General features: G+C 36.6%; 1 protein-coding gene across 7 annotated transcripts in view; it reads right to left on the bottom strand.

The window, feature by feature from the left end:
- Window positions 1-1,895: 1,895 nt before the first annotated feature.
- KCNIP4 (potassium voltage-gated channel interacting protein 4) overlaps window positions 1,896-15,121 on the bottom strand; it is a 1,128,609-nt gene continuing 1,115,383 nt past the window's right edge. For 5 of the 7 annotated variants that reach the window (XM_004375143.3, XM_004375142.2, XM_004375141.3 and 2 more), the window contains exons 5-8: window positions 7,103-7,210; window positions 5,111-5,215; window positions 4,477-4,539; window positions 1,896-2,650 (exon numbers count right to left, since the gene is read on the bottom strand). In XM_004375143.3, the coding sequence (XP_004375200.1) occupies window positions 2,603-2,650; window positions 4,477-4,539; window positions 5,111-5,215; window positions 7,103-7,210 (324 nt within the window). In that variant the 3' untranslated portion in view covers window positions 1,896-2,602. The remainder of the gene's footprint in view (window positions 2,651-4,476; window positions 4,540-5,110; window positions 5,216-7,102; window positions 7,211-15,121) is intronic. The other 2 variants (XM_012555192.2, XM_012555191.2) reach the window with 1 other exon arrangement.

The following is a 15,121-nucleotide window of genomic DNA, read 5'->3' as shown; positions in this document are numbered from 1 at the left end:
TGATATTTATCAAGGCTATAAAAATTTAAAATAGTGGACAGACATTTGTGAATTCACTATTGTAAATATTTTATAATTTAGAATGCATGGAAAAAAATTTATTCCATAGTATTATAGTTTAATAAGTCTTTTTAAATGTGTAAATTCTCTTACAAATATGTTGTTTATTACAACTCATTAAAACTACCTAAACTTTAGGTGTTAATTGTATTTAAATAAATGTTATTTTTGTATTTCATAGCCTGAAAATACTGATGTATATGTGAAGTTATTCAGAAATTAAAATCTTAAAATTTTAATGTGTATTCAGTGATTTTGTTATGCTTGCTATGTTTAACAATTTTTTTTGAAGCTTTTAACGCATAATTTACAGGCGTAGTTTTCAGAGCTGATTCTTGGTTCACTCTTCAAGAGAGGAGTAGAAGAAGAGAAATAAGAAACGGAAATAAGACCTTGCGTCTTCTGGGAATAGAGAGGCTACCAGGACTTGAGTAGCCACACCAAATGCAGAGTGGACCAGTATTTTGAAGGGATGGAAATGAGGAAATCACTCTTATATAGGAGCAGCAATATTATATCCAAGAAGCATCCCCCAAAATACCTGAGTGACCTCTTTACAATTCTGATATCAGATGCAACCTCACAACTGTAGTTTGGAAGAATACAAGTAATTTTTGAAGAGTCGTAATTGCAGAAATGCCCCTCGTCTCTCCGAGCTTTTGCCCTGCCCGGTCCCTCTGTCTGGAGGACTCTGTCCTCGGGTCTCTGCTCACTTGTCACCTTCTCAATCACACTAGCTACAAGAGCTGCCTGCCCACTGCCCTAGCTGTTACTTTTCTTCCTCGCACTTAGTCACACCCAAAGACAAGATACCTAAGATCTAGACAATGCCCTCGGAAAAAGAAGTAATATTTTAAATCTCATAATTACAAAATTTGTTAAAGACCTATAACATAGACAGTAGAGTTATAAACATTTTACTCGCTTTTATTTTTCTTTTATGAAATACAAAATGTGCACATTGAGTTTACACAAATACGCGATGGCAAATTTCAGTGTACATGTATTGTACTACTCTTAATTCCTACACTGGTGATAGCAGGGCAGCGTTCAAATCCTATCTCTACACCAGAATAGATACCTGATTTATTGTTGCAAAGACAGTTGCAAGTTCCCTTCTACTGTAGCCTCTTGGTCTTTGTGATATTTCTGCAAAACAGGGAAGATAATGTGTATCTTCAGTATTGTATGGCAACTTTATAGTATTGGCTTAAGATCATTAGAAAGACTCTGAATTGTGGGAATTTTATGATGAGCTAGATTATAATACAATCCAGATGAGTAGTTCAGCAGTTGTACTCATACTCTACTAATCTTGGTATTGTAGTTCTCAGTATAATGGAATTACTGGTGCTTTCAATGTGAATTCTGCTTGCTATTTGTTCTTAGTAGGCATTGGGGTAGTCAAGGTTTCTTTGTCCCTCAATGGCTTGTAATATAAGCATGCTGTGAGGAAGTAGGGGAAAGAGGGTGGAAAAGGCCTTTATGCTGTTAAAGATTACTTGTTTTTAAGCATTAACATATACTGGAGGGCTAACATCTTGACCCTTTGCATATGCTTGTAAACATCCTTGCTTTATTTTCACACCTTGGACTTTGATTAATGATACAGTATAAAATAGTCAACCCTGGTGGCACAGTGGTTAAAGCCCTAGGCTGCCAGCCAACCAAAATGTCAGCGGTTCGAACCCACCAGCTGCTCCTCGGGAGAAAGATGTGGCAGTCTGCTTCCATAAAGATTTACAGCCTTGGAAACCCTGTGGGGGCAGTTCTGCTCTTCCCTGTAGGGTCGCTATGAGTCGGAATTGCCTCATCAGCAATGAGTTTTTCTAATGGAACAAGTCCAAAATTATATAGATTATGTAGGCCTTGGGTGTAATATGTATTATGAAAAAACTAAGAAATGCTTATTAAATAGGCATTATTAGACATATGCTGACATCTTGTAAACTGTTTAATGTTATAAAAGATGCCAGGTAAATTAAAGTCTTTAACATAAGGCAGCAAATCCATAGAAGCTGGGACTATGTGTTTGATAATTTCAGTTGTCACCTTTTTTTTGTTGTTGTTCACTTACAGTACATAAACGGGATTATAGCATACAAACAATAAATTAATTTCTGGAAATTAAATGCAGATGCCAGTATTTTAGAAAACCATTTAAAATCCTGGGGCTGAATCCATACAAATGTGTAGCAAAAAACACTGCTATTTTAAAATCACTTTGGTAAGTGAAAGCCTCAATAATCCCATGGCTAAAGAATCAAAAAGACTATGCCAGGCTCTATTACGTTTGAATATCCACAGGGTATGAAATGACTTTTAAAACATCCCATGAGCTTAGTGGCGTTATGAAAAGGATGCAAATTTATAACTGGAAAGCTCAAATCTTTTGGGGATTGCTTTATGTTAAAACAAAGCTTGTTTGCATAATATGCCTCAGTGTAAAGCTGAGCAATCTATGCTAAAAGTGATAGCTCCAACTTTAAGTGTGGTAGAATAGTTCACATTTGTCTGTTGGATTAAGGATCTAGTTGACAAGTTAAATCACATTTTCAAATAGCTGCATGGAGCGCATTATGTTTTCATCCTGTAAGGGAAAAACAGACATTGACTTAAGCATATTTGCAATGAAAAGTACACTGTTGCCCCCAAGTACTGCCTCCCCCGCCAATCATCTATGCCAGAAGCTCAAATACCGTCCTATCCTTTTTCCATATAGATAAGTGGAGACAGTCCATTTTGTTTTGTTGGGTTGACCAGGCTTTATGCATTTATTTAAATGTGGCTTGGTGATAATAGAGAATATTTCTCAAATCATAATGCCAGAATGGAAACTAGGGGGACGCAGGGAGTGAGTCAAAATGAGCAAATGCCAATTCTGGCCTTCTTGGTAGATCAAAGACAAAATTACAGAGACTTTTATAAATGTAGACGGAAACAGGGTCTGTGTGTGAGCTTTGGGTTAATTCCATGAGGACTGGAGGTTGGGGCATAGGATGCAAGATGGTAGTGTTGAGAGGGAAACATGTTTGCTATAATCACACCTTTCTGTGTTAGTTATGGCTAACTTTGCAGAGCCTTTGTTGTTAGGTGTGGGGCCTTTAAAAATGGTTTCTTCATGCCAGAGAAAGAATTTGTTGGCAGCAGTCAATAAATTGCCCAGGGGCTGTTCAGTTTGGTATATTCCTCAGAAAAGACCTAAGGGAACAGAGTTTGGGCATTATAGGGGCACCTGGTGATTGCATGTGAATGAATGGCACCTAGTGAGTTGGTTATCGTAGTGGTAAATGGGGGCAAACTGATGAATGGCTTCCACTGATAGAAACCAAATCACATTACCATTAAGCAGGTTAATGTCACCAAGTTAATTTTTCAAAGACCACCCCGTTGAAATGTTGAGAAACTGAAGCAGGCATCAGGAAAGCTGAAGCACCAACAAACTTCTTTGTTCCCATGATTATTTTAAAAACTATTTACTTGTGATTCTATCCACATCTCAAGTCAAATAATTTTTGGTAAGCTAATACTGGTCTCCCACCAAATGATGGGCAAACCTGTATTTCTCCTCCAAGAGAATTTTCTGCTCTTCATTCTTTGCTACTGAAGACCACTATTGGGTTCAGCCAAACAGCTATTTCTTGTCCACATACACTAAAGAAATATGGTGTTTCTCTAAGACATCAGATATGATACTGGAATTCTAATTCTATGGAGATAAACATAATATACATGCTATATGCTAAATCTGGGAAAAGAACAATTCAAATATCACACATGTTTTATATGCAGTGATGAATACTGTCTAAAGGATTTGGAGAAGAAAAACAGTACATGTGTAACTTCTGTATCGCCAAGGCATCATGCATTGGCACTCTATAAATGTTGATTGATTCAATCCATGAATTCGTGCTTATTTTCATAGTGGTAGGCTTATCTGTGCAAAATGGTAAGTTGGACATATATGACCTTTATATTTTGCTAGACCACTGAGCACTGATACTCAGTTCATAGTGGCTGGCTGGCAAACCACCACCCGTGTATCAAGTTTGTTGTCCTGTGGTGGCTTGCATGTTGCTGTGATATACCAGCAGGGTCACCCATGGTGGACAAGGTTTTAACAGAGTCTCCAGAGTACGATTAGGAAGAAAAGCCTGGTTTACTTCTGAAAATTAGCCAGTGAAAACTATGCATCATAACAGAATACTGTCCGATACAATGCTGGAAGATGAGCCCCCTAGGTTGGAAGGCACTAATGAACTCCAGCAAACCAACAATCATGAAGATGGCTCAGGACTGGGCAATGTTTCATTCTGTTGTATATGGAGTCAGAACTAACAGCAACTAAGAACAACAGATAACAATTCTCAGTATAGCTACTATGAAAGCAAAAATGATAGTACTATCATTACTTACTTTTTGGCAACTTTCGATGAACTCATCTATGGTAACCACCCCATCTTTATTTTTGTCCATTTTCTGTTCAGGAAGAAAAAAAAAATTATTCAGACTTATATTTGGATACTCCCACACCTGAAACAAATGAGCAGAAACTGATGAAAAGAAAGCGCGACTGCTTGTTTTGTTTTGTGAGGAGCAACTGCTCCATAGCACAAACTAGCTGTTTCTTGGAGAGAATATGGCCGACTCTTTTTAGGCTGTTCTCTTGGGCCCTAGGTACAGTTCTGCCTTCTAGCTATGAAAGCTCAGGTGATTTGCTGAAACTTTCAGAGCATTATTTTCCTCATCTGCAGAATGAGACTAATGAGGATTTATAACTTCATTAGGTTCTTGTGAGAATTGAATGAAAAAAATACATGAAATGTGCTGTGTCTCACTCGATTGTGTTCTCTCTAGGCTATAGTGAGTGCTCAATGACTGTGGTAATTGGTCTTATAATAAATTTAAGACCATAATTATTAAATTAGTAGGATGGTAAGTTTTTTATTTTTTGACCCTAATAATAAAAAATTATTTTCTTTGTATTCTTTTGGATAATCACTATGTTTTGCAAACATCAGGAAAATTTGATTTCTGTTTTCATTCCTACCTGGAAAAATGTTTCCACGTGTTGTCTAGGAGCATCTTCTTTGAGGACAGGATATGTGCATTTACCCATCATGTCATATATTGCTTTCATGATATCAAGCATTTCCTGAAAAGTAAAAGGCACTTGCATGAGGCTTCATGAAATATACTGAGAAGCGTTGACAGATTTTTCCCAATTTCAAATTTTTTATTTTTCTTTGATTCTTCATCAGGTGCCTTGTGGTTGTGCCAGAGGAAAAACCTACAGCTTTATGAATTAAAAGCAGCAGAATCAGAATGTAAGAATCACCTCTAATCTTGGTTTCAAAATGAAGCAAATTCCCATTATCTAGCATAATACTCTGGTTAATATTTGGATTTCCACAGACTACTCATAGACTGCCTTTGTTTTATTGGATTTTGTGTACCTTATATATTGATACCAATTTCCATTTAATGAGAAGAAAACTCCATACCATAGGAATTATACTAAAACTGATTGACAAGTCACAAAGCTCATTAGGATTTTCACTACCATTTTCTTACTATAACTTTAACCAAAGAAGTCACACATGCAGACCAGTCAAAGTAGTTTAACCCTGAGAAAAACATCTAGTTTTGCCTTGTCATTTCCCTTCTTCTGAAAGTGAAAATAGTAATTATCTGATTACAGAGGACATTCAGGTATATTGTTTCACCTTTGTTTTCTTTTTATTGAAGGTCCCTACATAAAAAAATCCCCTGGATTAAGTTGATAATACAGATGCAGTATACATTTGTATTTGAGAATATTCAGTTTTATTATAAATGATAAATAAGCTTGTAGTTTGTAAACCATAGGAGAAACCTTTTAAGATATTTTAAGTACAGATAAGTAGCAAGAAGTTTGTTAGACACAGGTAGAATTCATGTCATACGTTATTGTGTAAGACTAGTAAGTAGAACATGTTTGTGTTAAACACTGAAAGAGGTAGAAAGGGATAGAAGAACCAAGAGGTATCTAATATTCCTGAGGCACCTGGGTACTAAATGTTTATCATATACTAATTATACAAGATGCACTAAATATTTAGAATATGCTAAACATATGCAGACACTTAATATTCATGAGGTCATCTGTTAGTGACACTCATTCTGACCCCATGAGTCCTCTACCCAAGAAACGCAGTAACACCCATGGGTATTTATTAGGCTAACTGACAAGCTATAGCTGTGGCCAGGCACACTCGTCCTTGTGTCTTTCCGATAGAGCAAGTACATGTCATTGGCCCAAGGTATCTTTTGTCTGTGGGCCTTTTGCTTAAAACAACTCCTGGGAAGGCTGATGAGGCAGAGAGAAAGACCTGACATACGAACACTGAGCACTCCCAGGATTCATGTTCTGTGGTTCTCTGACCACACTTGCACCCTATCCTAAGTGTGTTAACTTATCCCGTCTCTTTCCCCTTGCTTCTCACTTTGTGCTTTAAATTGATTTAACAAACCATGTGATTTGAGTATCTTAATTTGGTTTGTGAGCCTTTCTGTTCTGTGTCCTCTTGGATAGCCTGCCTAGAAGTGTATTTGGAGCCTCCACCATTGCATCAAGGTGATTTCCCACACAACACCAGGTCATTGTGCCATCCGTATGATTTATAATATTGTGTCTGTTTCCATATGGACCACATTATATGGGGAAAATGGTTTCAGGCCAAATATTCTAACACGATATAATACATTTTCTTCCCATGTGATTCCAATCACAGTCTGTATGCTATTCACAGTATTAAGTGCTATTAGGAAACAAGGGTGTAATCCTATGTATTACATATTTATTTTGGAGATTCACCATAAATTATTTCTATTCATTTCAAATTTTTATTAGACTACTTCTTCCCTTACCACCACATAAAATATTTTGGATTTTCTGAAAAAAATTTCAAATGAATAATAGCAATTGTGTAATATTTTGAAAGTAAAAATAAATAAATAAAAATAGCCCAAGGGATAGCTGTGTTGGTAAGGTAGTTCTTACTTCTTTAGTGATGTAGCCATCTTTATTTATGTCATACAAATTAAATGCCCAGTTGAGTTTTTCTTGTACTGTCCCTCGGAGCAAAATGGAAAGACCCTTGATGAAATCCTAAAAAGAAATAAAAACATAATTTGATATGATATTTCTAAAAAAGTAAAACATAAATGTTGATTAAATAACCTCTCAAATGATGGAAGCAAGGGTTACAACCCTCTGGATTTTAAACCACGCTTAAGTTACAAAAGGATTCCCCCGTGATTTTTCTAGTACTTTTGAGGTTTATTTTTTACATTTAAATCTTGTTTCCATTTGGAATTTAACCAGTGTTTTTAAATAGTTACCTGGTTTCTCACCGTTACTTAGTAAATACCTCCATATTTTTACCTACAGATTTCAGATGCTACTTTTGTCATATCCTTAATTCTTTAAAGTATTGGCTTATATTTCTGGATTTTCTGTTTTGTTTTATTACTGTATCTGTTCAGCTGTGTACTTCTACCACATTGTTTTAATATTTTACAGTAAGTATCAGGGCTATTTCCCCCTCATTGTTCTTTCAGCTATTTTTCTGTTTTAATTTTCTACTTCACCTTTTGAATCTTCTTGTCTAAAGTAATAATTAAAAAAAAAAAATCCTGTTTGGGTGTTTCTATCTTTCAAGGTAAATTTGCAGGTTCACCTCAGCAGAACTGACAATTGCATGACGACAGATCTTCCTATTCAAGACTACAGGATGCCTTTCCCTTGTCCAAGTCATTTTTTGTTACTTTGTGAAGTAGTTTCCTATTGCTGCTGTAACTAATTCCCACAAACTTGGTGGCTTAAAACAACACAGATTTATTATCTTGTACCTCTAGAGGTCAGAAATCTGAATTTAGTTTCACTGGGCTGAAATCAAGGCATCAGGAGGGCTGAGCTCCCTCGGGGAGTATTAGGGGACTATCTGTTTCCCTGCCTTTTCCAGCTTCTAGAGACCACCTGCATTCCTTGGCTTATGGCCCCATCATCTGTCTTCAAAGCACATAACTCTAATTTCTGCTACAGTTGTCATATCTCTTCTCTCTCACTCCAGTCTTCCTGCCTTCCTTTTATAAGGACTGTTGTGATTACATTGGGCCCAACCAAATAATCCAGGATAATCTCATCTCAAAATCCTTGTATCTGCAAAACTCTCTTTTATCATGTTAAGTATCATATTCACAGGTTCCAATGAATAGAATGTGGAAATCTTCGTCAGGAAAGTATTCAGCCTATGACATTCAGGTATGTTTTAGACTTTTTTTTTTTCACGAATTGTTCTTTCACATTTCTGAATACATTTATTTCCAAGTATTTTAGTCTTCTTTTGCTGTTGCACATGAGGTCTTTTCTTCTATTATACCATCTAAACTAGTTTAGTTTGTATATATGAAAGCTATTTATTTCTGTATAATGTTTATACTCTGCCATCTTACTGAGTGTTCCTATTTTTATGATAGTTTTTCAGTTGATTCTACTGCATTTTTCAGGTATGAAATTATATCAGTTGCAAATGGAGTTTATTTTACTTCTTTCTAATTTTTATTTTTTTTATTTCTTTGTATTTTCTAATTGTGTTTACTAATACATCCAGAACAATGCTATTAAATAACAATAATATTCTTATTTTGTTCCTGAATCTAATGAGCATATTGCTAATATTTCTCCTTTAAGCCTAATGCTGCCATTTATCATGTTAAAGAGATTTTATCAAACTGGCGACTGAATTTTGCCAAATGTCTTTTCAGAATTTGTGGAGATGATAATGTGATTTTTCTCCTTAGACTTAGTAGTGTAATGAATTATTGAATTATTTTATTAGATGTTCTAATATTGAATCATCCTTACACTCTTGGAATAAATCCCATTTGATGTGTGTATATGTATGTGCACATATATTTTTTTCCTTTCTTTTAGTGCATTATATTTTTTAATAATTATTGAAGGGTCTTGCATTAATTGCATAAGTGAAATTGAGGTATATTTGTCTTTTTTTGTAAAACTACCGTTAGCTTTTTATTGTTTCTTTTTGGAAATTTGGAAATTTCCAGAATATATGTTTTTATATTCTGGAACAGTTTAATAACATGGAAAGTATTGTTTCATTAAAGGTTTTGTGAAATTCATCTGTGCAGTTGCGACCTTTGGGGAGTGGATGGGGCAAGGAACAAACTTTTTGACATTTTCAATTTCTTCCAGATGAGTGAGTCTGAATAAAGTTACAAGCATTCTCTTATACTGCTGAAAATACATTATGATATCATTTAAATGACTACATATTAGGTGGAACCATATGAAATTGCTGTTATTTGACAATATTTACCAAAATTAGTAATTTCACATGGTTCAATCTAATAATACCATCAGAATGGCTTTCAAACATTTTGAACCACAAGCCACAATAAGAATTTCATTTTAGACTGCAATTCAGTACACAGATGAATGTGTTATGTGTGTGTGTTCATGCACCAGAAGCTAAAGTTAATACTCTGATATTTCCTTTCTCTTTCTCTTCCATTTAATTTTTTTTAATGTGTGTCTCTAACTTCTAAATTAATTTCACTACCTTCTAATGGTTGCAGTCTGAAATTCAAAAGACTAATTTATCATATGAATATATCATGATTTTCTATTTCTCTATTGTATATATAAATTAAATATTCTTTACTATAAATGATGCTGTGGTGAACATTTCTTTATAACTTTTTTCCATCATTTTGACTTACTTCTTTAGGATAGGAAGTGTTACTACTAGGCAAAAGAGCCCTAGCATACTTAAATTTAATACTAATAATGATTACAGTTTGTCGACATGTGTGCCAAACCTGTCTTAGACACTTTCCAGGCCTTATTTATTTCATCCTCACACATCAAAGGGAGTAGATATTGTTGTCTTTGTATTATAGACTGAGGCTTTTTTAGATTAGATAAGATTTCTGGAATGTCCATAGAGATCTTTCATAGCATTCCTGACAGAGTAGTCATCGAGTTTTCGCTTGAATACTTTCAATGATAGGGAGCTAACTGTGTAATGAGATGACGAGTGCCATTATTAATTGGTTTTGTTAGAAAACTCTCCTAACTCATAACTAACTGCAATGGTTAGCAGTTACACTGAGCGTGCATTTGGTGCAAGGCACTGATGCAAGCCCTTTACTGACGTTATTACTTCCCCCAAAGAGGAGACTGACTTATTCTAGGACTGGGGCAGGAAAGATAGAGATGAATCTGGAGTATCTTGTAGTGCCAGAAAATAAGGAAGCGCTCAAAAAAAAAAAAAAAGCCAAAATGATAGGGGTATGTCAGAGAGACACAGGAGCTAACTGAAAGAGCTCCTAGTGGGCAAAGTTGGAACAATTTGAGCAATAAAATAAGAAATAGTATTGAATTATGAACCAAAGCGTGCAACAAAAATCCATGAGTCCATACTGATATAAGTAAATAATTGCATAAAATAATAAATGGAGGGGAAGAAAGAAATCTCTTGTGCAGAAGAATCTCAAATAAATTATGTAGATACTTCACACTCAAAACTGGAAAATAATCCCCAACTCCTTAAGTGAGGGCTACACATAGTGACTTCCTTCTGTATTAGATAATATAGAGTGTCTGCAAGGCTGTGAATTTATCTCAGCTAGCTCTGAAGATTTCACATGAGAGATCATGGACTTAAACCTGTCTCACAGGTAAGACAACACAGTTGCTAACAGATGCATCCTGGAGTCAGACTGCCTGGGTTTGAATCCTGGCTCTGCTACTTTCTGTCTGTGTGAATTTGGGATAATAATAGTACCTGTGAGTATTAAGGAGCCCTGGTGGCATAGCGGTTAGGAGTTCAGCTGCTAACCAAAAGATTGGCAGTTCAATCCACCAGCTGCTCCTTGGAAACCCTGTGGGGCAGTTCTACTCTCTCCTATAGGGTTGCTGTGGGTTAGATTCGACTTGACAATAACGGGTTTGGTTTGTTTTTTTTAAATGAGTATTAAGGTGCAAACAGTTAACACACTTAAGGTTGGAGGTTTGAGTCTACCCAGAGGCACTTTGGAAGAAAGGCCTGGTGATCTGCTTCTGAAAAATCAGCCGTTGAAACCCTATGGAGCACAGTTATACTCTGACACACATGGGGTCATCATGAGTTGGGACTGACTGGACAGCAACTGGTTATGAGTATTAAACATATCCATATATGATTCACTCAGCACAGTATCTGGCTCATAATGAGTAATAAATGTCAACATTTCTGTTCTGTAGCTATTATTATTGTTAATATAAATTTTAAGAAGTTAGTACAATGACTGACACACAATATGTGCTTGCTATAATTAGATGAGGGATTATCTTTCATAGCATTCCCAATAGAGTAGTCATCAAGCCTTTGCTTGAATACTTTCAGTGATAGGAATGAGATGAGCAGAGTCATTTGCTTGAAAAATCTCCCAAGTCATATCTGCAGTGGTTAACATCTAATAAATACTGAGTGCGGATTTGGTGCCAGGCACTGAAGCAAGCCCTTTAGTGACATAATTACTTTTTCATGCTCACATTATCCTACAAGTAGCTTTGGTTGCTGATGTTTTACAGACATGAAGACTAAGGCCCGGCGGGTTTAAATACCCTGCCCAGGGTCTCACAGCCACTGGTGGCGGGGTGGGAATTAAATCCAGTCGTATCTGAATTCAGTGCTCATCCTGCCTTATCCATTCTGAAAATTTAGTGGAAAACTTTCGTTTCCTTGTCTCTCAGAATCAGGATGTACTACTACTGCACATGTACTACTGTATTTGTATTTGTACATGAATACATTTGCTACTCAAAATGTGTTCATTGCCTAATCATTTCTATTTTTTTGTTTGGAGACAATCTAGATAGTTAATCAATTTAGAGAAATAACTGCATAGCCAAGTTTTAAATTCAATTTTGATTTAATATGTGTTAATATAGCCATTAGTTTGCCTTTGAAGGAAAAGACATTTTACCAACATGCTTATCATATATAACCATTACAACTAATTTTCCAAATTCTAATCAACGTTCTTCACAATTAGTGGTATTTTACATAAATACTATAATAGCAATGTTAAGCATGGTCCCATAGAATTAACACCAGATGGAACGTACATGTAAAATTGAGTACAGTGTGCTATAGGAAATTGATGGTAAGTTTGCTACTTAAGTAATTTCAAGTAATTAAATCACTAATAGATTTTGCTGTACTCATTCTCTGCAAACTAACTATAAAAGTTACTGTTAAATAATCTGGAAGCTTTGGATTCTGTATTATAGCTAAATTAGGGCTGTGCTGGAATTGCCCTTGTTGGTAAAGTACAGCAAATACTAACACAATTATTACAATGGGGTGATCATAACGTACCCTCAGTGAAGAAACCTTACAGGAGACTGGGACCTATGATGCTCTCACACCATACCCCACCTCCCTTAACTGCTGATTCCACATCTGAATAAACCCACGGGCCCTTGCCTTGACCACTGCAGACTTCTCAGTATGTACCTGCTTCTCAGTCACTGCCAGCTTCTACTCTTCCAAGTAAGCTTTCTTGGTTCAGTTATGGAAGAAGACATTCCGAGGTTCCTGGCTTAGAATCTGCATGTTGCTGACACTCTGTCTGCCCCTGGTACCTCTGTCCCTGGGACTGCTGACTAACTCACACTTCAGAAGGCCACACCATTTTTTTTTTTTCATTCTGACTCTAAGAGCCCTTGTACCCAGACAGCTGACGATGCACAGATTAATTTTTCCTTTTTGTTGAAATGTCATTGTGCCAATTTAATTTTAATACCTTTTGATTTTTTCTCTCGTTTTCAACTCCAAGGCCTTTACTGCACTTCAAACTTTCACTGGCTACTCTCTGGGCTCTGAGTAAATAGCTCCTACTGCACTCCTTTGCAGCCCCTGGATTGTGCAAATAGTGAACATGCTCGGCTGCTAACCAAAATTCTGGAAGTTCGAGTCCACCCAGAGGCACCTCAGAAGAAATGCCTAAAGATCTACTTCCAAAAAATCAGCCATTGAAAACCCTATGGAGCTGTGCTGCTCTGACACACATGGCATCGCTGTGAGTAAGAAGTGACTTGAGGGCAACTGGTTTTTATTGCACTCCTTGCTTCCAGGAACATAGATCTGATATTTAATTTCCCTGCTTAAAGTTCCTCAGTGATTCTGTCTTAGTTACCTCTTGCTGCCATAACAGAAATTCTACAAGTGGGTGGCTTTAAAAGATAGAAAAGTACTTTCTCACAATTCTAGAGCTAAAGGTCCAAATAAAGGTCTCAGATGTGCTGATTCCTTCTGTGAGCCTCTCTCCTAGTTTCTGGTGTCTGCTGGCAATCCTTGGTGTTCCTTTACTTGTAGGCAATCCTCAGCATCTTTCTTCCCCCATGTGTCTCTTTTTGTTTATTCTGCTGTTTTCATAACTCAGAAGTGATTAGGTTTAGGACCCACTCTACACTGGTATAACCTCACTAACATAACAACAGAAATACCCCATTCCCAAATAGGATCATATTAGGAACAGGGACCAGAACTTCAAAACATTTTTTCCGGGGACATGATTCAATCCATAACAGGCTTCTCATCCTATCTTCTACAAGACAATCCAAACTCTTTAGCATCCTGCATAAGACTTGTCAGGATCTGACTTCTACCTATTTGCCCAGACTTACCTGTTGGGTCTTCCATTTTGTCTTCTGTCTTCTAGGTGATTTACAAACACATCCTTCATTTCCAGGCCTGATACATTCTGTTCAGCCTTTGCCTCAGTCTCCACTCCTTCCCATCCCTGAGCCCTTATTCTCTTGACCAACTTATGCTTGTCCTTCCAACTTAGCTCATCAGTTCCATTGGGCAGGCTTCCTCGATACAGCCTCTTCTGCTGTTCCAGGCACCTGTCCTTGCTGACCCCATTCCATCATCTGCTTTCCTTTATCATGACACTCCTGGGAATTTCTGCTCATATGTAAGATGCATCATCCCTAACTCCCTATAAAGTGTATCCCCCGCATTACCTTGCTTCCATTATACACATCTTAAAGAGAGAAACTGGAATCATAAAGTAAAATAAGGAATAATTTTATTCATCTGGGAAAAGCCAAGCACAGCCATTCAGAATATAATAAGCAAGTAGACGAGTTATACATTACATCCAGTTTTCCTAACAAAAATAAAAGATGACAGTCTTCATATCTTACGAGAGTTAGTGTAGGTTTATTCTTCCAGCATTTAGATTTAAATTTATTATTATCTCTGACCCACTTTGTATCATATGAATGACATCACTATATTTCTTTTTAACTGTGAATATCCAGGACACGTCTCACTCTACTAGCTCTATATATACAGCATTTCATGAACAATCTAGTGTATTTTCTGCTATGAAGCACTTAAAATTCTTAATTAAAAAATATTTCCTTATAAAATTATTAGGCTGGTGAATATAGCATTTTTCTATATTTAATTTCTTGCCTGTCTCCCCCATTGCTGGGCCCTTTGAGGGCAGGATCTTCAACTTTGCTCATCTTTGTGTTTCATAGTCTACAGCAGTGACCGGCATGTTGTAGGTATCAGCTAACATTGGTTAAATAGTCTGCCTTCCAGGGTTACTGGCTACATGGACTTTCCTCCTACAAATAGATATAAAATACTAGAAAGCAAACTAAATGTGGTTGTCACTTGTATATCTTTTGAAAGATAAAAGCAGTTCCTTGACAATTCAATGAGAAAAAGGAAATGTCTTTCGGCTTCCCCCCACCCTTCTGCTCAAAAATGATCAAACCAGAGACTTCCAGCAACATGGCGCTCTAGGCAGAAGCACCGCACATCCCTCCACAGCAAAGATTCGAAAAACTAAGCCAAAAAGAGAAAACAGCAATCCTGAAACCCTAAAACACCAAATGAAGAGATAAAGAACTCAGCCAAGCACCAAATGGAGTGAGAAAACTGACAGAGAACAGAGAGCGAGGAGAGATTCATGCAGAGGTCTCCTA

Source organism: Trichechus manatus, unplaced genomic scaffold, assembly GCF_000243295.1.
Source record: "Trichechus manatus latirostris isolate Lorelei unplaced genomic scaffold, TriManLat1.0 scaffold00034, whole genome shotgun sequence".
Lineage (NCBI taxonomy): Eukaryota > Metazoa > Chordata > Mammalia > Sirenia > Trichechidae > Trichechus > Trichechus manatus.
This window is presented reverse-complemented; position numbering and strand designations above follow the sequence as displayed.